This window comes from Pyxicephalus adspersus, chromosome 5 (assembly GCF_032062135.1).
Source record: "Pyxicephalus adspersus chromosome 5, UCB_Pads_2.0, whole genome shotgun sequence".
Classification (NCBI taxonomy): Eukaryota; Metazoa; Chordata; class Amphibia; order Anura; family Pyxicephalidae; genus Pyxicephalus; species Pyxicephalus adspersus.
The window spans coordinates 100,329,036-100,354,654 of record NC_092862.1 but is presented as its reverse complement, the minus strand read 5'-3'; the positions used below and the strand labels follow the sequence as shown (position 1 = coordinate 100,354,654).

At 36.3% G+C, this 25,619-nt stretch overlaps 1 protein-coding gene across 2 annotated transcripts in view; it reads left to right on the top strand.

Annotated features, from left to right (window-relative positions):
* The window catches only part of LARS2 (leucyl-tRNA synthetase 2, mitochondrial), a 100,485-nt gene that overhangs the window by 8,791 nt on the left and 66,075 nt on the right, over nucleotides 1-25,619 (top strand). For both annotated transcript variants that reach the window (XM_072412260.1, XM_072412261.1), the window contains exons 2-4: nucleotides 3,540-3,792; nucleotides 7,952-8,080; nucleotides 21,000-21,091. In XM_072412260.1, coding sequence (XP_072268361.1) covers nucleotides 3,559-3,792; nucleotides 7,952-8,080; nucleotides 21,000-21,091 — 455 coding nt within the window. In that variant the 5' untranslated portion in view covers nucleotides 3,540-3,558. The remainder of the gene's footprint in view (nucleotides 1-3,539; nucleotides 3,793-7,951; nucleotides 8,081-20,999; nucleotides 21,092-25,619) is intronic.

Genomic DNA, 25,619 nt, shown 5'->3' with positions numbered 1-25,619 from the left:
TCTTCCTAGCCAAGTTTCTTAGCGCAAAACACAGAAAATCCAATTCTTGTCAAATACCCCAATGGCCTACAAAACCCCCCACAGTCCTGGTTGCAGACCATCCCCTAGGCCAGTGGTCACCATCCTTTTTGGACCCCAGGGACCACTAAATCCATGGAATCTGGACCGTGGATGTGCAGGGAGCCATGTGTCACTCAAAGGGAAAGAAACTTCCGCCAGAGTGATGTCATGATGCCAGAACCCACCCACTTTCCCATTGCAGGAAGCAACAAAAGTTGTGTTCACAGCCCTGCGCTACTGTCCCCCAAGGATGTTTAGCAAGCAGGTCTGTGCTTGTGATGGGAGAGTGGGTGGGTTGTGTACATACGGGGGGACAGATACGGGGACCACCAAATTTTCTTGCGGACCACTGTTTGGCGACGGCTGCCCTAGGCCATCAGAAGTTGTTAGTTACTCATATGCACTATTAAATATTGATTTTAAAACTTTAAAACTTTTTGCTGAGATACTTGGTTGTTTGGCACCATAAGCAATAGTTATGGCATGACTGCATTCTGCTGATAACATTTATTGTTGAGTTTTTTGTTTCTACTGGCTGACTGGCCCCTTCAATAAAAATCCAACCATTTTTGGTTCACTTCATCAGTAGTAAAGTTATGACAATGTTCTCACTTGTTACAGACATGCCTGAAATGACATTTCTCAGAAAGTCCACAAAGATTCTATGGCAATGTTTTCCTTCTGATACACAGAGGAAATGACTGATTTGACTAAGCTGGAATTGGGTTAAGTAGTTCTGACCCATTCGCTAACTTTGAAGCTGCCTGCTTTGTTGACATCAGTTCTTTTAGGCTTTTCAAGAGGGGACACAGATGGCAGCTGCTATGGTTATCACAGTTTGTCAGTGTCGCTCATTTTCACTGTGCTTAGTTATCTCCTAACATTCATTAGGTTAATCCTATAAAGCTATTGATGTGGTATGGAAGTAGTCACTTATGATTAATTGGGTTTTTATTTTGAACAAAAGCCAAATATGTCTTCTCTTCTTTCACACGTGGTCCAGAGTTTTGTATCTAACCAGGCAGTGTAAAATAACAATGATCAGAATTCATCAGTTGGTATTTTTACTGCTCTGAACTTAAGATGGATTTAAGAACAATGGATTGATGAAAAACTCAGCAGTGCTTTTAAAGCTAAAGTTTAATTTTCTAATATTTTCTTTTCCTGCCCCCTCCCCCCCACCCCCCCACTAATTCACATGCTAATGACATTGATAAAAAAGTTGTTGCCTGGAACAGATGATTGTGATCATCTTGTCCAAAAATCTAGCATGTGCGCAGTGGTCCCCCAATGTTGTTTATTGCTCTGTTCAGGCAGATTAAAAAATGACCACGCAGGGGTGCCGGTATTTCACAGAAAATGATGCAGCAACATTTGCATATCAGAGTTTTTTTTTAAGTTTGTGTGTTCATAAGCTATGGGAAACCTATTTATATAGCATGAACATATTAAGCAGCGCTGTACATTAAGTTGGGGTTGCAAATGACAGACAAATACAGACAGCGACACAGGAGGAGGAGAGGACCCTGCCCCGAAGAGCTTAAAATCAAGGAGGTGGGGAAGCAGCATACAATAGGAGGGGGAATATGGAATGGCAGGAAGTAGTGAGGGTTTTAGGAGACAGAAGACAGGTAGGCAAGTTTAAAAAGATGGGTTTTAGGGGCTCTTTTAAAGAAGCAGAAAGTAGGAGCAAGCCGAATAGGACAGGAAGACCTTTCCAAAGAGTTGGGGCAGCTCTAGAAAAGTTTTAGAGCTGTGTGTGAGCTTGGTTTCCTTGTATGGTTTGTAAATCATGTAGGCAATTCTTCCTGGTTGTCAATGCCTGATGCTCTTTTCGAACTACAAATTGGTAGACATGATCTACTCAGTGTTTTCCCCAGCCCTTCTTTGCGGGGCGTACCTCCCAGCAATTTTTCGTAACCACCCGGCTGTTTTTGGGTTGTTACTGAAGAGTTAGGTCACAATAGAGGGGCTGCTGCCCACCTACTATTTCTTACCACCCAGCTTAAAAAAAAATTCCTGGGTTGAACACTGTCTACTCAATTGAAATTCTAAACATGCTAATGCATACACACCCTAATTTACATACTAGGTATAAAGTAATATTAGGGAGCTTGAAGCAGTATTTTCTATCCATGGCATTTTAATGAAACTTACTTACCTTTAAATGCTTGTACGTTGGTCATGATGACATTTGGAAAGTGTTTTTTGACAGTAAAGGTTAAATTATGATAGGTTGGTGCATTCTTCCATGCTTTACCCACTGCATTTTGTCATAGTAAATAGGCTTTTGTATGTGTAAGAATGATTTCTAATGATATTCATTGTGAAATGTTGTATAATGTCCTCATTGGCACACAATCTACAGATTTGTGGCTGTGTGTATACTAGTTAATGTATTCAGCAATCTTACTCCCTGCTAAAATAAAGAGAAAGAGAAAAAGCAAACTGGTTTAGAAATTATGTTTTTAATGTAAAGAATTACTTCAGTAGAAACTGTGCACATTTGACCTATTTAAGCCAACTGCATTGAAGTGTTGTATGCTGCTTGTGTTGTGGTGAATGGGGTTATAATGCATGTAAGAGCTTTATGATCTGAATAGTGATATTCACCATCTGGCACTCATGTAAATGTTCCCCACTGTTGGCTTTACACAGGTAACTGTTTTGGTGAAGTATTGGTAAAGTTGATTTAAAAAAATCTGTGCAAAACATAATTTATTATTGCAAATTATTAACAAATAAAAATGTTAAATAATGTTACATAATCTCTTGCATCTCAGTGTTTCAGATCTCATGCATCCTCTTCCTGTCTATATGCCTGTACTCCAGCGATATCTGCACAGCATTATTAGGGGGCGGGCAGGGGCTTCCTGCTGGTCACCATGCTTGCTGAATGTGATAAATTGCCACATGTAGTCTCCATCAGAAGCCAGTGTGTTAGGTTGATAATGCAGTAACACAATTGAGAGTCAGTGAGCTGTCACAAAATGTGCTTGAACAAAGAACTTCCTGACCTTGCATACCCATGGATAGGAGTTTTCAGTGTTTTATTTACATATATATGAAATTCTTATTGCAGGCAGTAATTAGAAGTACCAACAGTAAGGTTGGAAAAATATACAGTACCGTAAAAGACTGTACACAAAAAGTGACAAATAAAATCAAAGAATGAAAATTTGACTTTTCAGAAACCCATGTTATGAAAAACTTTTCAGGTCAGAAGTATTCCTCTGTGGGTGCTTATTGATTTTCAGCGGTATTGGAAGAACAAGCAAAAGGTTTCTTTTGTGATTTTGACAATAAAAATCTCTCTGTGCATAGACAGCAGTCATTATTTGTATTAGTAGATCACTAGCTAATATTGATGGGTATCATCCTCTAAGTTTAATGTTACGGTAGTATTAATGTGCATTGTAAAACATTTCATGCTGTATGTATCCCACACTGACATTTATCTATTTTTCCTAATTTTATAGTGGCCTCACATTGTGAATAATGGGTCCAGGGATAGTGGGCCCTGCATTCTGCAGCACTTGCCTTCGAGGAAGACTAAATGGCCTGGCCAGTCCCAAAAACTGGCAGCGGATTAATTGCCTTGGAATAACTAGGAACATTTACAGTGAGACAGGACAATGGGAAAAAGTTTTTGGACCAAAAACCAGATGTGAAGTAGAAAGATTTTGGAATCACAGGATAAAAGACCAATTTACTAAAATCAGTGAAGAAGATGTAAGTATATACACTGAATTATATATATAAATTGTGTATTACAGGGACACTTTTAAACTGTGTGATACTTGCCCCACTTCCTAGATTGTAAGCTTCTCAGGGATAGGGTCTTCTCCTCCTCCTGAGTCACTATCTCTATCTTTCTGTCACAAATTTATAAAATCCAGTGTGGAGCCTACAGCATCTTACATAGTTCTCTCTTGGTTAGACCATATTACCTAAATGTTTTTTTTTTGTGATCCCCTATCACGTTTGTCCTGTTAGATATGAAGTATTCTTCAACTGAACTGAGATAGGGGTATAAAAACTGACTAGTGTTTTGGTAGTGGAGCACAGATCTCCTAGATTGTAAGCTCTTAGAGTCCTCTCATCCTTCTACATCACTGTTCATATCTGTCCATCATTTGCAACCCATATTTAATGTACAGCACTGCTGTACAGCACTTTCCCTTTAATCTAGGGAAAAGGAACAAAAATACAGGCTAAATATCAGATCCAAATTTTTTTATTACGGTAACCTCCTGATACTTCTGCCTGTGCCTCCTAATAAATCTCTAGTTCTGTGATGTAGAGAGAGTAGGTCCCACATCCAAAGAACAATGATCATAGCCTAAATGGCTTGTCCTCAGCATGACTATTGATAAATGTGTGGATGGCATATTAAAACCTATGGAAAAAAGGTATCAATAAGTTGGTATTTATAGAAAGCCTTAGTATAACGCTGGCTGCACTGCTAGGAGTCTGATTGTTGTGAAAGGTGTGATTGGCACTTAATAGCACCTACCTACTGGCAATTAGCTGAGCTTTTTTCCCCAGGTGAGGTTATGCCTATTTTATTGCAGACTGTGTATGTATTTAAAATGGCTGTATACTTATTTTTAGTTTGCCAGGGTTCCTTCACTGCCAAGTCTGCCTCCCGAGAGCCCTGAATCTCCTAGTTGAGTTTTTATATAAAAGTCAAAGCTAGAAGGTGTGAGAAGATAGATTCAAATGCACTCACTGCAGAGAGGTATTCCAGACAATCGGTCAGTTCAATTTCAGGGAGCTCTGCTCTTTTTTATTCCCAAAGAACGTCAACGCAAAGCAAACTCCACTGTTTTCCACTGGGCTTCAGGCTCCAACCCCCTCCCCATCCCCCTTATTATTAGGTAGGCGCTCCCGTGCCATTCCCTATTTGTGGCCTGGAAAAGGGATGCCTGGCCCACTCATTCCTTCCAAGACACTGCAGGCCTGGATCCCAAATCTGCAACAACACAATTTCACATGGCCCTATCCAGGCCCTTTAATTGCCAATCCAGGTAAAATTCAGGTACATGGTGCCAAATATCCTCTGAATTTGCATTTCCTTCTTCTACAAAGGCTAAGCACTTACCGTGGTGCTGTGGTGTAGTCTGACAATTGCATGCTCAGAAACATCCAGCAAAAAAAAATGCACATAAAATCACAGAAAATTCAGTTACTTATTTGCATTGTTTTGTTATAAATATTATATATTTCATATTTTTCATCATGAATGCACCCCTGACTTGCTAGGGAATTTCTCTAGCACAGCTGCTCTGTAGTTTCACATCATGCCCTCTCATGTTGTCAGAGTGTCCAGAGATTTTGTTTGTTCTGACCCAGCTCCTCAGCCCCATCCCTTCTCCTGCATATATTTTTATGTAGAAGCCAAGGATGGAGCGAAAGGCAATACTACAGGTTGTCACAACAGTAGTTTCAACGCTTTTTGTAAATGACCTGCATAAAATTTGTTCTGTGCACATACAATATCATAAGAAGATTGTTGTTGAAATAAATGGTCTGGGTCTCTTAATGTACCTTTTTTTTGTGGTGTATTGGGGGGGGGGGGGATTGTATTCTGGAATTCTGTATTCTGCTATTACTCAAACCACTTATGAAACATTTGAAACCTTACTGTACCTCACGTATATACTTTTGAGTAACAGACTCATGTAAAAAAAGTCACAATTCTTTACTTCTGATCTGAGAATGTGTTTGCTTTAGGTAGTCTAAATGAATAATTGTTCATAAGGGAATGTCTGCATAGCAATAAGCAGTCACATAAGTATAAATGTTTACCACAGTTGATTGGATTAACAATTTTTAATTGCAGTAAGACACATGCATGAACATTTTAGAATCCTATGGGAAGCTCTCATAGCCTTGAAAGAGCTTTGTCTCTGTTGACACACAAATGTTGTTCAATGTAAATTCCTTTCAGACTGAATCATAACATCATCCTACATCTGCAATATTATCATAAACAGATCCCATTTTTTCAGTGAGTAAAGAATTGTGTCTCATTCAATATGTGGGCTGGCCACCAAGTGATAGGTTGTAAGACATCCACCTAATATATGAACTTTTCGTCTAATGCATTGTTTTTCCTAGGAACATTACATCATGTGGTGGAAACAATAACAATATTTCTTTTGTTGATCATCACTTACAAGAAATATATTATATTTTGTATATATTTTTTTTATGCTCAGGACTAAACCAGTAAAATATTTTACAGGAATTTAATTGGATACATTTTAAATACTACATATGGATACTATCTGGTTGTCTTTTCATCCAACAGCTGGAGCTTAGATTCTTGCTCTTTTGTTGTAAAAAGCCTTTACTTATTACCATATTGGTCACCATCACTAGCATGCAGCTACTGCCATGCTGTCTCTTCAGATAACCCATAGTGCTTTGGAAATCATTGGTTAACTATTACTTATTACTATATGCATGTACAACATCCCCCTCCAAAAATGTTTATGAAACAGTTAAAAAAAATAAATGAAACTATTTCAAACCTTTAATGTAAGCTTAAGTAGTTTTTAATTCAGTGCCAAAAGATTCCTAACCAGGATTAAGTTTGTCTTGTATTATTCAAGTGTATTTCAGAACCTTTGGTAGAGCAGGGAAAGATTAAAACGCCTGTCAGGGTTTTACTGTTCTTCCAGAATACATAAGAGTGATTTATACTACATTATTTTTCTTAATGGTTATATTGCTGGTAATGGTTTCAGCAGACAGGAAGTTTTCAACATAGATGCAGACACAAACAACAATTTGTCAGAGGTTTTAGCCTTTCCCCACACTAATAAATAAAGATTTTGCTTTTCAATACATTTGTAATAAAGGAGATACAAAAGCAGAGTAGTGTAAAAGAAAAACAAAGAGATAGCAACTGTACGATTAAAGTCCAGTCAGCATAAACATAGAAGACAGGATGAAGTAATACAATAAAACAAAACAGACATTAATACAATTTTTGAGAATGTATTGGAAGAAAGGCACATAGCATGGACCTGAATTGGGTAACAAGGAAAAACCCATGTCTTGAGGACAAGGCTGGAAAGGAGAAAAGAAATGAATAGGCAAATGTGAGAAGGTTTACTAGAGAGTGCATAAAAGTAAGAGGAAGGGGTGGGGACAGGGAGAAGGGTGATGGTTAAACAATACCAGAGTCAGCCAAGAAACTCCTTAGGGCCGGGGTACCATGGCTACATGAAAAGTAGTGAGCGATCAAGATCAAACATTTTTATTTTTTGCTTGCGTTGCTGTTGGAGAAATACCCTTACTTACTGTCTGCTAAATATTGTCATCAGTGCCAGCTAGCAGTTTAAAACCTGACTAAGGTTCTACCCTATTCCACTAAATCCAAAACAAAGAAAAAACATTTTGGTTTCATATAAACTTTAGGCAGGCACCAGGCCTAAAATTGAGTTTAAATTGAGTTAAAAAAGTAGAGCTTGTCCTTCGCTGATTATGTGTTCTTACAGAATAAGCACTGGATGGCTATTTTCTACATTTTTTATCCTGTTTCAGTAGAAATATATTAGATACATACTACCACCCACACATATACCAGCCAGTTTTAGCAGCCCATGTACTCTCTTGGTGTTTTCTGGAGGCTAGATTATCAAAACAAAATAGGGTCCCTCTGTTTCACTCTTGAAGGAGAACATTCAGGTATCAGTGTGTAGGAAAAAAATTTCCTATGTTATTAACACCTAATTCAGCAGTATGTCTTGATACTGGTTTAGAGCAGGCCAAGGTCCTTTCTTTCAGATGTTTTGAAAAGTATCATTGAATGTCGAAATTGTAACAATACAAGCTGTACTAATGTGGAGCTGTCTCTTTTTCTTTTCTTTTGTTGTAGAAGACAAAGCCAAAATTCTATGTATTATCCATGTTTCCATATCCTTCGGGAAAATTACACATGGGGCATGTTCGTGTTTACACACTAAGCGACACTGTTGCACGGTTCCAGAAGATGAGAGGCATGCAGGTAAGTCCTAGATATAACATCTTAAAGAGCAGTTACCTTTAAGCCAGTCATTTAGGGAAGGTGTGTGTTCTGTACTTGATATACTGTTAAAAATGATTTGTGTAAGAACAATGACCTACAAATGTGTGAGGGGGCATTTATTAATTCAATTGCACTAGGCTACAAAGCAACAATGGGGCAGACTATGCAACAGATTTACTACTATTTCCTAATGCCTAACTCCAATTATTAGTTGATCAGTCAGTTTTCCTACCCATCCTTGTACACCATACCATATAGCATTGCTTTATTCATTTTTATTAATCATTAAACCTTTTGCCCAAAGACCAAGAGTGGGTTTCAATTGTGCCCACATGTCAAACTGGTTTCACATGTACCACTGTAAAACAAATACATACAGTGAACAGAGGCAACATGGTAAATACACTGCCTATAGTCCTAAAAACCAGTAGTTGAGTCCATGACTGCCTGAGCTCAAAGAAAGAGGATAGGTGATGATGGGCATTATTCAACCAAGATGTGGGGGACTACAAATAAATCGGGAATGGGTTGCATTGAAATCAATTACTTAATATTGTAACAAGTAAATTGGTAAATAATTACATCTTTTCATTCACTTTATTTCCTATTTTTATGTAACCTGGAGACATCAGTATGAAATCCATACATATTCTGGCAAAGAGCATTTTCAGGAGAAGGTCAGCAATGTAGCCCCAAATTTATCTTATGACTGGTGCACTTTTAGGAATTCCATCCTGCACCTGTTTCTTGTGGCCGTTATGAGTTACAGTGGTAAGCAGGTTTAGGAGACTTTACTACAACTAATATTCTACATGTAGAGGGGCCAGAGGCAGACATTTGAGTGATAAGCATGAAAAGAACAGACAGTAACGGTGAACAGTACATCCAAAATGAAAATTTCCTTATTAGTAGCACCAACCATCATGCTTAAAATTACTAGTTAAAACGCATAAAAAGGGGAAGATTTTGCAAATGTCCTATGTGTATGCCAATCAGTGGCTCTTTGCTTCATATTTTTTGGCCCCTTAGCCCCAGCAGTCAGTTGCCAGTGCTATCCCTGCCAAGGCATTTACTCAGACATGATCAGTGTTCCTGGATTGTGGCTCTTAGATAACATTGATCGTCTTCTGTCCTATTAAGAAAGTTTTATTCTATTTTCTTAAAATTTTCAAATTACCTATACAAATTAACAAGTACACTGTATATATCCAGCATAATTTACAAAAACACATGAAGTCGAAGTGGTGTCTGGTAGTACAGGTAAGTAAAGAAAAATATTTCAAGCGCAACCAGACATACAAATAAGTATCCTTAAACAGTAATAGAAACATTAATGTGTCAATATTGTATCAAAATATGTTATCTGCCACTCCTCCATTTTTCATTTTCTATAGATAAAATTGAATCCAGTAAACTATAACCATATAACAAAAAAAAAGGGTATAACATGTAAAGATGGATATAAAGCACATATAAAGAACCAGATGCAGCACTACAGCCATAAATTCACAAAAAGAAAGTACGCACATATACTGTGTTGAGAAAGATAAAATTTATACCAAAGTGTAAGTGTATTACATATGGTTAATCTTATTGATGAATGTAACCTAAGAGTCACCCAGATTTCTGTAGTCATACCATGTCAAAGGACAAAGGAGTTCAATTATTTAATTTAGTTGAATAGATGACAATGTATATTTTAAGTAGGGCATCCAGGTATCAAAAAATTTGTGCGTATGGGTATCAAGATGTTGAGTAGCCTCAGTTTTATCAATAACCATCAGAGATTGAAGATATTGTAACAATTAAGAGATACTTGGCGGGTGGGGTTCAAGCCACATTTTAAGTATACGTTTTTTGGTTGCTAAAAAGCAGAGATGTTCAAATTTAGTGACTGATGCTTGTGTTGTTAGAGTGGTAGATAATGATAATACAGAACTACTATGAAAAAGTGCTAAATGGGGAAGAAATGGTCTATATTGCCCTGTATCTAACTGCATAAAATCAAAGACTTTTTTCCAAAAGCATGAGATTATTGGGCAATTCCACGTGCTGCAAGGGAGCCTTATCAAAAGCACATTTGGGACAAGCGGTTAGTCTTATGGAAATCACAAGTGGTTTGACAGGTATATCAAAAGCATAATATTTGCACTATTTTAAAGTGAACTTCATGCCATTGCTCGCTAATCATTACTTTGCGGACACAAGCCTCCGGATATGGGAGGTCCAAAAAAGACGCCCATTTCCGTGCAAAAGATGGCACACTAGTGGTAGTGATGGCACTATCCATTCAAAAAAGGGTAAAGGTGAGAAACAGAATACTTAGAAGATGCTTCTTCCAGAAGATGTAACATAGCAAGTGGTAGAACAATTTTACAATATAACAATATAGGGAAGGCTAGTTGTACTAAAAAAAGTGTATTTCACCTGCAAATAGAAGAGGAAGTGGTAGGATGGTAAAGCATATTTGAGACTTACAACTTCAAAGGGGAGGAGTTTATTTGAATCATCCAATAAATGACAGAGGCTTCTCAAGCCTCTGCGTTCCCATAGTTCAAATATATATAAATAAATATAGTAATAAATATAATAAATAAATATAGTATAGATCCTTATAGGCTAAAACCCCGGGAAAGCAGGGAGTTGAGCGTAAGGGGGAAACTATAGTAGTCACAACTGTGCAACCATGCAGTTTTTTGACTTCCCTCTAAGTTAATAGAGTATATCGCAATAGGAGATTGTCTCTCAAAGCTCATGTGGAACCCTTGAGTACGGGGGTATTCAAGAGGCCCAGTAAAGACCATGGTTGCACCAAAAGGGACTCTAATTTTGTCATCGTGTAATGATGGGTGCCATGCCACCAGTCCTTGACATGTCTAAAAAGACAGGCTAAATTATATTTTCTTAGGTCAGGAAAACTAACTCCTTGATTCTGTTTAGAGAGTGACAGCTTTACTCTAGATATACGTGGGGGCTTACCTTACCAGATGAAGGCAACAAAGAGTTTAGTTTCTGGACATCCGCATGGCGTAACAGAAATGGTTGGGTCTTCATGGGGTATAATAGTCTAGCAAAACTTATCATTTTAATAAGGTGGCAACGGCCCATCAATGATGGAGGTAAACTCTTCCAGCAAGTCAATTCTTCCAAAATTTTGCTAAATTGCAAAATTAAATTTAAATTTAAAAAATTAATTAAATTTGCAAAATTAATTGCTATTTGAAAGAAAATGTTTTTTATCCTGGACCAGATGCATTACATGTTTATTGGATCACCCAGGTTCACTGAAAGAAGTGTATCCTCTCCAGTCTTCAAAAGCTTTAATAAATCAGGTCCAGTGTTTCTGCATTGTGTTTACATTGTCAGTGACAATCACAGTACTTTTAGTACCCTCAGGCAGGTCTGCTACAACTCCTGCCAGCCAAAGATTGCTATTTAAAGTGATGTGTTACTGTACAACTGTCTATGGCAGTGTTCACCAACCTCTTTGGTCCGGCGGACCACTCAAATCACCAGCTCCCGACACCAGAGTGACGTCATTATGACATAACCCCGCCCACTCTCCCATCACAGAAATGAGCCTGCAATGGTAGAGTGGGCGGGTTGTGTCCAGGGACACAGTCCGCCCACTTTCCCAAGCTTGGGAACGGTACGGGGGACATGGTCTGTGGCTCTGGCCGGAGGGTCCCCCTAGCAGGGTCCTTCTCCTGACTTCGCTCGGAGGTGCACTGACCAGAGCCGCGGACCCCCAAAATTTTGGCAACCGCTGGTCTAGGGGACCTAGATCTGCTCAGTGAAGTATAAAAGTGATTTTACAGAAAAAGTAAAAATAAATCTTATGTTACAAGAATAAAATCAAATGATTTAGATGACTTAAAATGATCACAAAAAAAGTCTCTATTGTTCTAGTTTGTGCCCTCATTGATTTGACCTTATCTTACTTATCTTATCTTTTTTTTTTTTTAACCCTGTGTGCATTGCAGTGTAGCATTGATAGGGAAAGAAAGCTTGCTTAAACTAAAAACTTAATTATATTTTGCAGTAAATATGCATTATATTGATGGAAACACAAATGGAAATGTTGCAAATGTTATATATATATATATATATATATATATATATATATATATATATATATATATATATATATATTCCAAATAAAAAACCAGGGAGATAAAAATAAATTTGTTAAGGCTAAATTTAGATCATATTTGTGTCAAACTCTACAATGTATAATAGGTTAGGGTATACTACAAATGTAAAGGTGCAGAACCAAGACATTGCCATAAAAAAGAAAGAAAAACAGACCTCTGGTAATTTAGGAAGGAAAATACCAGGGGGAGTGAAAGGGTTAAAGGAGCCTTTTTAGAAAGTGAGATAGGAACCCCAAGAATGATATCAACTTTCAATGACATGGGAACTAAAATGGCTTTTCCATTTGACGTTCCTCTATGATTTTCCTATTTTTCAATGCTTACCTTTTGTGTTCTTATGTGAAACAGCTGGATTTGGATTTAAAAAGGAAAAATGACTGTTCCTTTTGAATGATTTTACTAAACACAAATATTCAAATAATTAGTGTGTGGGCTTAGAGGAACAATTCTCGTGGTGTCTTAAGGGTCTAACAAAGGACATTTTTACATTGCTTAATAAAAATCTACAACTCTCACACTGTGGGGCTGGGGGGAAAAGAGTCCAGTAAAATATTCAACCAACAACTGGTGGGCAGACACCTAAAACAAGAATGCCATAACTGGGTGTAAATAGTCCCCTGGAATCTGTTTATACCTTCAAAGTACTCCTCCTTCCAGGGTGTTCTCATATTTTGCTGAGGTTGAGACTTTTTGCTACAAATAGCTATGTGAATTTATCAATATGTTTTGCCTATGTTGTCCAATTTATGCTAAATTCCAGTTATATTTGATGGGGATTAAGGGGCTCAGAGACCGTACTGTGACCTTTAAGCTGATTAGGTGAAGTGGGATTTAACAAAACAGAAATAGCTTCATTTTGTTATTCTTGCTAAGCCAGCAAAAAAATTAAGAAATTGCTTCATTACATAATCTTTGTTGGCATGGTCAGCAAGGTAAAGGATTTGCAGTTCTTTTGTTACAGCATAAAAATAACAAGGCAGGAATTAATAGCTCTCGGATGGTCGCTGGTAATTCTTTCAAACAGTCCTGAGCATTTGGGATTATAAAAAAGAAAATAAAAGCTTAAATAGCTACAGTTTTCAAATGGAATTAGATAAAACGTTGTCAGCTCTGCTAAAAGATAAATGTAGCCTAAAGCACTGTAAACTTTAGATTTTAAAAGCTTATTGTTATCTATCTAAAACTGGGTATCTGTCTATCAAACTGACTGCCAGCACAGATTTAATATATGAATTTGCATTTCTGAAAATCATGCGCAGCAATAAATCTGCTTTGCATGAGGTTACACATTAATTGTGTATATAAGTTTTGCTTCTACAAAATGTTTGTATAAAATGGATGTATTTCGTGTATGTATATATATTGTGTGTGTATACCCATTCACTGGCCATTTTATTAGATACACCTTGCTAATACTAGTTTGGTCCCCTTTTGCCTTAACTTGCTAGAACTGGAATTATTTTTTAATGGGCATTGGTCCAACAAGGTTCCCCTGGAATGAGTAAAATAGACCTAGACCTGAACCCCTAGAGGTCTAAGATCACAAGTGTTGTTCCCCACTTGGGGACTTCTTCCTTATAACCTTTATCCCCTTTTTTCTGTTACCTTCTCTTCCTTTTGTCTTTCCCTTTATTTACTTTTCCCCTTAGGTAAGGAAAATGCCCCTTCTGCACATGCCTAAGATCGGGCATGCGCAGTAGGAGCAGCCAAGAGCCTCCCAGAATGTGTGATGTATGTTTTTCTGTGGCGATCAGGACAGAAAGGGGAGGTACTTTACCCCCTTTATTATTATTATTTTTTTTTTAAAAGGACAATATTTTTACTTTATATAAAAGGGTTGTCTACAGGTTGTCTACAGTTTACCTCTGCTTTTAGAATTTTGTTTTTCTGTTTTGTTATGGTAATAACAAAATATAAATACAATTAAGCATGGTAAAGGAGATTCAGAAAGGTGTTCAAAACATTTGTTAAAAAGTTTGTTCCACACATAGTTGACATTCAAAAATCCGGCCGCCCCTGGACCTGAGACCTGACCAAAAATCCTGGATTTTAAAAGGTTATACTCACCTTTTTTATTTAGTGTTAGCACGACTTAACCGCTGTTTCTGCAGAACAGCGCCATCAAAACATAAGTTGCCAAACAGTGTACTACAGTCCCTGTTTTGTGATCCAAAATTCATGCCTGAAAACTGAAGGAACCGGATTATCGATGGCCGGATTTTCGATTGTCAACTGTAATAGCGTTAGATACTGCAGATTTGTTGGATCCATATTTATGGGAATCTCCGGTTACACTACATCAAAAAGTTGCTCTGTCCATACATATATATATATATATATATATATATATATATATATATATATATATACTGTAAATACATGATGTATGTGTGTTCATACCTGAATCTTGGTGGGCTTTGTTTCTTCCAGATCCGTGCAGTAATCCAGCATGAAACATCTCTGTGCAGAAGCGAATTAAAATCTAAAAAATAAATATTGTGACTGGGGAGGTCTTTTATTGCAGAAGGGACAGGTGATGTCTCTTCTGATAAAAAAAAACAGATATACCTGCCTGATTCCAATATTTTATTTACACTCACCTGTTGTTTTGCACTATTTGCACTAATATCTTCTGTATGCACAGCTTAGTGTATTGGAAAAGAAGTTTGTGATCAGGTTGAACATGTTTTATGTTTCCTGTCTCTTTAGAAATAAAATTCCTTCCTGCTTGTAGTTTTGAAGCATAAATATAGTTCTTTTTAAAACACTGGTCAGTGCTGCTCTGTCTTTGCTGAGAGTAAAAAATATTGTCTCAGTCCCACTGAAGTTTCCTGCTGACAGCTTGGGAGGACCTGCAGGTTCCCTCTTAGAGCTCTACTTTCTGTACAGGGCCAGGACAACACAGAGAAAACCTCAGTGCTATCTGTACAGGGTAAAAACAGGTTTGCAGAGGCTTTGGGTGTACGAAAAGTGGATTATTACACTGGTCAACAAACATTTTCTTGCCAAACAGATTAAAGTCATTTTAGGTTATGTTTGATGCACAGATTCCAAATATTTTTTGCTATATTGGCTCTAGTTTTTGAAATAATGACCTCAATAATAACCTCATAAAAAACGAATGAAACATGAAAATTAAGCAAAATTAAAATAGATATGCCTACATAATTAACTACAAACTAAATAACTAAATAACTACAAAATTAAATTTTTGAAATACTTATTGTCAATGTGTTCTATATTCAGTATATTTTACAGAACTAATCACAAGGAAGTAATTGATAAATTCTGTATGCCCTTACAGTAAGGTCCATAAATATTTGGACAACTTTTTTTCTAATTTTGGTTCTGTACATTACCACAATTGATTTTAAATGATAAAACTCAGATGCAGTTGAACTGCAGACTTTGAGCTTTAATTCAGTGGGTTGAACAAAAAGATTGCATAAAAATGTGAGGAACTAAAGCCTTTTTGTAACTCAATCACTTCATTTCAGGGGCTCAATAGTAATTGGACAAATTAAAAAGCTGAAAATAAAATGTTCATTTCTAATACTTGGTTGAAAACCCTTTGCTGGCAATGGCAGCCTGTAGTCTTGAACTCATGAACCCATATGCTGGGTTTCCTCCTTTTTAATGCTCTGCCAGGCCTTTACTACAGCGATTTACAGTTGCTGTTTGTGGGCCTTTCTGTCTGAAGTTTAGCCCCAACAAGTGAAATGCATGCTCAATTGGGTTCAGATCAGGTTACTGACTGGCCGATTAAGAATATTCCACTTCCTTGCTTTAATAAACTCCTGGGTTGCTTTGGCTGTATGTTTTGGGTCATTGTCCTTCCGTATTATGAAACGCCTCCTATTCAATTTGACTGCATTTAGGATTTTAGCAGACAGTATGTCTCTGAACACCTCAGAATTCATTCGGCTGCTTCTGTCCTGTGTCACATCATGGATAAACACTAGTGTCCCAGTGCCACTGGCAGCCATGCACGCCCAAGCTATCACACTGCCTCCGCCATGTTTTACAGATGATGTGGTATGCTTTGGATCATGAGCTGTTCCACGACTTCTCCATACTTTTTTTCTTGTCATCATTCTGGTAAAGGGTGATCTTGGTTTCATCTGTCCAAAGAATGTTTTTCCAGAACTGTGCTGGCTTTTTTAGATGTTTTTGAGCAAAGTCAAATCTAGCCTTTCAGTTCTTGAGGCTTATGAGTGGCTTGCACCCTGCAGTGCACCCTCTGTATTTACTTTGATGCAGTCTGCTCTTTATGGTAGACTTGGATATCGATACGCCTACTTCCTGGAGAGTGTTGTTCACTTGGTTGGCTGTTGTGAAGGGGTTTCTCTTTACCATGGAAATTATTCTGCAATCATCCACCACTGTTGTCTTCCGTGGATGTCCAGGTCTTTTGTCGTTGCTGAGTTCACTAGTGCTTTGTTTCTTTCTCATGATGTACCAAACTGTAAATTTTGCCAGTCCTAATATTGTAACAATTTTTTGGATGGGAATCGCCCACACCAGCCCATGAAATAGCCTTTGAGTCAATTGTCCAATTACTTCTGAGCCCCTGAAATGAAGTGATTGTGTGAAAAAAAAGGTTTAGTTCCTCACATTTTCATGCAATCTTTTTGTTCAACCCACTGAAAAAAAGCTGAAAGTCTGCAGTTGTCTCTGTCCAAATATTTATGGACCAAACTGTATACCATTCTTCCATTACCTTTATATCTTGATGGAACCTCTCCCCTTGTTCCTCACTGAAATCCCCAAGGTTTTATGGAAATTTTTGCAAATGGCTACGGATATAGTGTACCTTTATGCTCATAGTAGCATAGTAGCAAATATAAAGTTTGAGAGCAAATTTTGTACCAGTTCTTCATAATTTTGTGCTTTATGGTTACCCAAGAAGTTCTTGACAACCATGACATAGATGTGCAAGCTTCAGTGTCAGTCATGTAACTTGTGAAATTTTAATCATTTATCAGTTTCCGAATCTGGGGTCCATCAAAGTTTTCTGCTTTTAATTTTTCAGTACTCAGTCCAGGGAAGAATCTACAAATGTATTTGAAGCAATCACCGTCCTTGTTCAGAGCTCTAACAAATTGCTTCATTAATCCCAACTTTATGTGTAGTGGAGGGAAAGTGATTTTTCTTTGTCAACCATTGGCTCGTTAATGATGCTTGCTGCACCTTTTTTCATGTTTTCCCTTGGAGGCCATGTCACTTTTTCCAGTGATCCTGCTTTGCTCTACTATCCCACAAGCAGATGAAATATGGGTACTTTGTGTATCCACTTTGCTGTCCAAGTAGGAAATTCACAATTTTTTAATCAACACATATGGAGCATTAGTGTTCATGGTAGCAAAGCTTTTGTAAGACCATTTGGATATTTTCACATTCTTCTTTATATATGTAATGATTGAAACCTTTTATATTCACAGAAGAAAAATATATAACAATAACAATCATTATGATGATTTTTGGGCTCTTGACATAGCATAGGTAAACCAAATTTCAAACTTTTCAGTTTTACATTTTTTTCCACTGACTTGGACTCTCTACAAAAGTTTTGCATACCATATTGGGAGCCCAATACTTATCTTACCCCAGTTATCGTACCCCAGTTTAATACCAAAATATGCAAGATTTGCTTGTTTTAACAAATTCTGTAATGTTTCGTTTCTGTTTTTGCTGAGAATATTCACCACAAATGTAGCAAAGTAAGTTAGGGTCATTTAAACAACTTCTTCTTGAAGAATATTTCTGTAAAAAAAGAAAATGTATGAATAAAAAGAAGGCAAATGAAAGTTTTAGAAAAATAATGCTACGTTTAATATATAACATGCAAAACATTGGTGTAAACAAAGAATGATAATATTATGCTGTGTTAACATTTGTTGTTGGTAAAATTGTCTATACCTAATCCTTTATCACAAGAATTAGAGCCAATTCAATGAAACTGATGTCATTTCTGGATTCAGCACACCTGAAATGCACTAAATTTATTCAAAAATACTTGGCAAGTGAATTTTTTTTTTTTGTTGAGCTTTGTTTTTATTAGACAGTATTTATACAGCGCCAACATATTACACATCGCTGTACATTAAAGTTGGGAGTTATGGTTGTTTATTAAATTAACAATAATACCTTATTTTTACACAAATATCTAAAACACATTTAACATTTTGACTATAATGAAATAAATTAACAAATTGTAGTTTAATACATTATTCCAAGTAGTATAATACAGAATTCCAAAAAATCTTGGGGGTAACATTTTTTGTATTCTGGTGCATTTTCCAGGACTAACCTGCTTCCTCTGGGGTGCACCACATTCAAACCAAGATATGTTCAGATTAGTTTATATTAGGACAGAATACATAAATTCAGAAATCCTGGGAGCTCAGCTTGCACAGTAAGTGGTACTTTTCTTAATTGCAAGTAGTGTAAAGACTTAAACTACAATTTATTCATTTATTTCATTATGGTCGAAATGTAAAATGTGTTTTAGATGTGGTCTATTTATATCACAACACATTGTGATATAAATAGACCACAGTACCTCCCCATTTTTTTTTTTACTCAAAAATGAGGTACTCAAATTTGTGGAAGTTCTAAATTTATATAAAAGTTTGTATGCCTTGAGCCCAGCCTTGAAAAGATAAAAACAAAAAGAAGTGTGTATGTATTACAGATATTGGGTGCTCTTATTTGGCTTAGATTGGGTTACTAAATTTTAGGTGATGTTTTCCAGAGCCTCAATGACCTTATTTTGCACTTCTTACCCAACTGTGACCTGGCTGGTAAAGATTTCTATACTTTACATCGTGATGGAAAGTGTGTGAATTGTTTAGGTTTGTATAGAGTAGGAAAGTTGGTTAACCCATGTCCCAAACTGTTGATAATCACCAGTTATGTCTGATATCCAAACTTTTAAAGTGCTATTTTTTTTACATTTCTTCTTTTTAAGTTAGTTTTATATTTCACCATTAATCATATTTTTGTGTCAAATGGTACAAAGTTGAGAAAATTTAGAGCCACATATCTACATAGGCCTGGTAGCTAAAACTCTTTCCATTATAGTTGAAGCCCTTTGCACCACATAATTTGAACCAATATTAAATCAAATAAATAAATTAATTAATGAACAGTTGTAATATTTTAAATAATTTTAGAACAATAAAGATATGAGGACATTTTCTGTAATTTTCTATCAAATGGATGCAGATATTGATCTTGTTAAGCAAAGAAGTCTGTCCGCAGTCACTAATTTAGTTTAGTTGAACATATTGGATATTTTGTATGTGCAAGGAAGCCCAGCTGGCGTCTGGTCTCACCAAACTAGATTTGTGTTTGTGTTCAAGCCATGACATCTCCTGCCCTTTTCAAATGGGTGACAAAACAGGTGCTTAGAAGGCAGCAGAACCTGTCACAGACAAGAAAGAACCTTACCGCCTAGTAATGTTTTATTAAAGCATAATACTATTCTTTATATATGAGATGGAAAAGTTCACACTTTTTTTTTTTTAAAATGATTTCTTTTGAGCTTATTACCATGACAACGCCAGGCAGTTGACTTTGTAAATGTACTAATTTATTCAATTTATATTATATTTGTAAAGTTTTATGGTAATCAAAATGGGTAAGGGTGAAAAAAACAAGCCCCTTGCTGACACAAGTTATTGATTCTTGTGTTTTGCTGTAGTCCGGGAGTCAAGTAGTAGATGTAGGTTTGTCCAGTGGGTTAGTCATAGTTTGGTTTGGAAAGTATTAGGTATATGTCTCTCTTTGTATATTTTAATTAGTTGGTAGACTCATAGTCTTGTAATATTAAATTCTTAGCAAAACCACTTTGTACCATCGCAAAGCATTTCCAAGAGCCTGCACATGTATTGAACAAGTATAGAAGTATAACTAAAGTCCCAATGAATTTTTTTGATGAACAGTGTAAACCTATGTAGAGAGATGAACATAGGAGATAAGCCAGCACAGAGAATTATTAGAAATTCCCAGAGAAGAAACCCATTAAACTAATCTTGGTATCCAACCTGGGGGGAATTAAAGACAATGAGCATGAGATTTAACCCGGTTGAGAAGAAATTGTAGGTGGCTGGCAGCCCCTGTATTGTGACCAAACTCTTCAGTAACCACCTAAAAATAGCTAGGTGGTTACTGAAAATTTTCAGGTGGTATACTCGGCTAAAGAAGGCTCTGGAAAAAAAAAATTGCACTTTTATCAGTGAAGCTGGGTTATTCAGCCAATAGGGAACGGTTCTGGTCCAGGATTCGAAACATTTTCTAACAAATAGCAAATTACTTTTATGAAAACCTGGACCACCCAGGTTTATTGATGAAAGTGTATCTTCTCCAGCCTTGGAGAGCTTCAATAAATCAGGCCTAATGTACCAGCGGTGAAAAATTATATCCTGCCTGATTTTTGAATGAAGTTTTTTCTTTAATTTACATCTGTACATATATTAGTTGCATCAGTAAACCTCACAAACCAACTTGGGACAGCAGGATTTATTTGTCATTAAATAAGTTGCAATCTTCAGTATCTATAAAACTATCTGTATTTTATCATTTCCTATTAGAATATAGAGAACCAAATAATCAATTGTCAAAATTTGTCTAATAGTGAAGAAATAAAACTTTACCAGGAATTGTTCCTGATGTGTGTGTCTTTTGTTTGCATGTATATCATTGGATGACCAAATGTCATATACATTTTCTGCATTATTCAGGTCATTAATCCAATGGGCTGGGATGCATTTGGACTGCCAGCAGAAAACGCAGCCATTGAACGTGGTTTAAATCCAGACACCTGGACCCAAAGGTAAGGAACACTCTGCAACGTGTTTATTTGGTGATGACGTGATTACTTCAGATAATAAAGCAATACAAATATTGTTTTTTGAGGACAAGCTAGGCTTTAGTTCTGACAATTCTGTTTTGTAAAAATTATTTTATAAAAACGCCTTTTTCTATTTTGATCAGGGCTAAGAAAAAGTAGATTTACTGTTATAAAGTATATTTTATTTTTTAAATGTTTTTATTTATCTTTTTTTAATTTGTCTTTTTGTCTTTTTGTTTTGGTACAAAACATAGCAAAGATATTAGAAGTTGAACAAAATACATTTTCTTCCCACTCTACAAATTGTCTTGTTATGCTGCAAAAAAAAAAAAAGAAATCTGCAGAAGTAAAATAGGTAAGGGCAGAACGTGAAATAGAGGTAGCTAGGGTTGAATAAACTAAGGGTTAGATTTTTTAATGGTAGGTTCAGACCTGCAATAGGGTCAGTTGATCCTGTATAGCTCCTGGCCAGCTGCTCACACTGCAGCACTGACTCCTAAAGATCAAGCAGTTACGGATCTGACAGTGAGTGGTGCTGATTGATTCACTTGGTATTAGTTACATGAGTTACATTACATAGGCACACGCCTTGGGTCTCATAAATCGTTTTTACACTGCGCCCATTCAAACCCACTGCCTGTATAACTGAGGCTTAAGTGAAGTCTCTGGTGATATAAATGCATTGCAGCATAAACATGAAGAGGTCAAAACATTGACAAAATTATGCCACCATCCATAGGAATAAGTATTGCTACCTGCTGATGACAAAATAGGATGGATTAAGGTATAGTCATTTCATATCTATTCTTCCCCTAGGGCTCATGGCACCATACTGAGGTTTAAATTGTAAAAAATATTCAGTGCATTGAAGTTTTTCCTTGAAATGGTAATGCTGTTGATCTAGATGTACATGGTAAAACATATACCCAGTGAGAAACCTTAATATTTTTTTTCTTTCCAGTTTAGAAAACCTTCCTCAATAATTGCTTGTTTAGAATTGAACACTGGCCAGTGCAGCTGTAATCTGTAGAAACGAGTGATTAGCCCTGCTTCCAGACCAGCTTTCAGTTCATTGTCCTGTAGGCTGATCACAAGAAGCCTGAAAGATATTCTTATATGTGACACTTTTATGGGAAAGCTGTGGACTGACCTCACCCTTTGCAGGGCATACTGAGGGTTATGCATAGTGATTTATTTCAAGAAAAGTGCTTGTGATTGCTGTAACATGGAGCCAACAGCTTGATGGTAATGTTTTGTTAATATTATATGGACAGTGGGAGGTAAGTATTGTAAAAGGTTGTTAAGGGGCACTTACCAAAGTATCATCCCTATCCACTCCTTTTTTGTTGATGTTTGCTACATATCCTTTTGCCCAGAGAAAAATCAATATTTGAATTGAATTGAAAGGCTTTGTAACATTTCAAGAACACCAGGTAACAATAAAAAAAAATGTTCCGTGTGTTACAAAATTGGAAGTTTATATTGAAGATACACATTAAGTTAAAAGATATTTAAAGAATTTGAATCTTCACTGTTAGGACTTGCCTACGTGGACTGGCAATGTGTGGTGGAGTTGTGGCTCAATAGACCTTGATTTTAGCTGCTTGACTGTTGTGGTGTTTGCTTGTGGTTTTCAAAGGCATTTCCAGGGGTGAACATATTGCCTGGGTAAAAATGTAAAAAAATAAAAAATGTAAAGCTTTTTTTTTGTTGTAATTTAGTTATGCCAGTAAGACATTGGTTTAATAGTACCTGTCATTCACACTTTTTCCTCTAGGCGATGCTGTGTTAGTTTTCATTTACAATGAATACAGCATACTAGCTGATAAATATGTTTGACATACAGATTCATGATTTGAAAATTTTATTGTCTAATTGTGATTGTCAGCCTGTACACTGTATTGATTAAAAATTAAAACTCACACAGCACAACCTAGTGGATAAATAGGAGAATGTCAGGCTCTATTCAAATTATGTATTTCCTTCATAACTCCTTCTGAAGGCTAAATGTTTATCTTCATGAACTCGTGGCAGAAATTCTGCCCAGGCAGCTTTTAGGTTTTTATTATGTGATTTTCATACCATTTTTTTACATGACATTTCATGTATCTGTTACAAGACATTTCATGTATCTGTTATGTATATAAGAATACAGATTCAGATTATTACAGATGTCCAATGGTGGCTGATTCTGTTTAAAAAAAAAAAAAAAGGGGGAACATCCTTAGCAGAAGTTTGACATTCAGTTCTTTCCTTGCTATCCCATTTGGAATGCTCATTCCTGAAGCATATTTAAAGATAAGGAATACTGGCAATTCTCTCAATTCTCTGAGTCTGAGTCAAGAGTTCTGCTGCCAGACACAGACACAAAATCAGCATTTTTGTTAAGAGGTCAGTGGCAACCTCTGTATTTCTTTCATGACAGGTGTACTGTACAAGCCTTCTTGATCAACTGCTTTGATTTTTTTGGTGAGCAGAAAATGAGAACATCTTCAGCCTCAGAAACTCACACGATTTCGATTAAGATAGAGCCTGTCAGCGGATCACTGTGGCAGCTTGGTAGATTGCAGGGTGTTTAAATAGATGGATCAAAATCTGTATCCATCCACATATTTCAGAGAATCACTCAGGCTTAAAGCATATGTAAACCCTAAGAATAAATATCTTATATGCTACTTTATTTTCTGTGAACTATACTGTTGAAAACTTTTAATATACCGGTTTAATTAATACAAAAAATATCTGTTAATTACTTAAGAATGTCCTCTGCACTCTTCCTGTATAGTCTGAAGGAGAATACCTTATTCTACGACTATAGAATAATTAGCTATGGAGTAAGGACAGTGGAAGGGTCTTTGTCAGGGCTGTCAAACTCCAGCCCTTGCAAAAAATACTAATTTTCTAATTACCTATTAATCACTTTTTACAAAATTTCCTGCTGTCAGAGAAATGCAAACAATGTGTGCAGTTTCAACTGAAACCCCTAACTGAATTTGCACAGCCATTCTCTAAGTAGTTTTGCAAAGAAACAAAAACGTTAAGTGTTGTCATTCCATAATTGAAGTTAGGTACATTTTTTTTTGTAGCAGATCAACACACATTTTCTTGCACTTTCAGAAATTAAACACAGTAAAATATGTATGTACTGCAAAGGTTTTTTTAGTTTACAGACTTTGATGCTTTTTTACAATAGTCAGAACAGTCTGTGTAAGTTGGTCATGTGCGTGAAAGTAGCCTAAACTTTAACTACAAGTAGGGACATGCTATCAATAAACCAGAAGTGATATTTGTTCCCTCATTTCTTTTGATAATAACACATTTATAGATTGTTCTTAATCTTCCCCCTTGTTACTTGCTTTTATATTCTGCATCCTGGAAGGAAAATACAATCATCACATTGGCATTTTGGTATTTTTCAGTATAAATGTACAACTTCAAACTGTAGACTGTTTTTTTATTAGTCTGAACAAAGCATGACAGAGTATATTACAAGTACTGTTTAGATAATTAGTTAATTTATTTGGTTTATGTAACACGGCATTTTGTAGTCTGTGAAGTTGTAAACATTTACACTTTTTGCTTATAGATTAAAAGTAATTATATCTTTACTCCAGATCTGTCACAATTCTATTATTTTCTAGCTTACTCACAAGCCTTCAAGATGAAATATTGTGCTCTGGTAATTGCATCGCTGGATAAAAAATATTTTGCTTTGTGCAAAGTTGTGAGTTAAAATATGTCATGTGACCTTATTAAACTGCAGCCCTGAGAACTACAAAAACATTTAGAACTGAATTCACAAACAGGTATTCTCTAAATTGTATGCAGTTATGTTAGTTGTATTTATTTACTTGCTTCAAAATTGTTGAAGCAAATCCAAAGCCAAAGGGGACCACACTTTTGGTCATCACAAACATGTGACTAAATTCTAGTCACATGTTACCCATTATAGAGAAGTCTTATGCCGTCAACTTCTGAAACATATGAAATAAACATACAGGGAGTGATAGTCAAGGAGTTAAATCTCTTTCCAACAATATGGTGTGCAGTTCACAGAGCTTCACCTAGTAGGCCAGATTTTTTAAAAGCTCTACCGGATTGGCAAAGATAGACTATTGTAAGAGAACCTGGGTGATCCAGCAAACCTGGAAAGTATTTCTTAAAAGTTGTTTGCTTTTATTTGACAAATGTTTTTAATTCCTGAATCATATCCATTTCAGGTTTGTTAGATCACCTGGGTTCTACCATGATAGTCTATCTTCTCCAGTCTTGTAGAGCTTTTAATAAATCAGGCCCTGAGTATGATATGCAAAGTTGATGGACATAGCATAGAAAGACATGACTGATGTTCCCACCTATAAATTGCAATGCAGTGAGCATTGTATCACACATTTCTGCTCGTTTTTGTTCTCTGCCCATGTAATGTATGGGGTCAGCGTCGTAATGCACGTTGACTTCATTGGCAGGTTAAAGAACTATTTGTGGTATTTTGCAAAGGGATTAAAAAGAA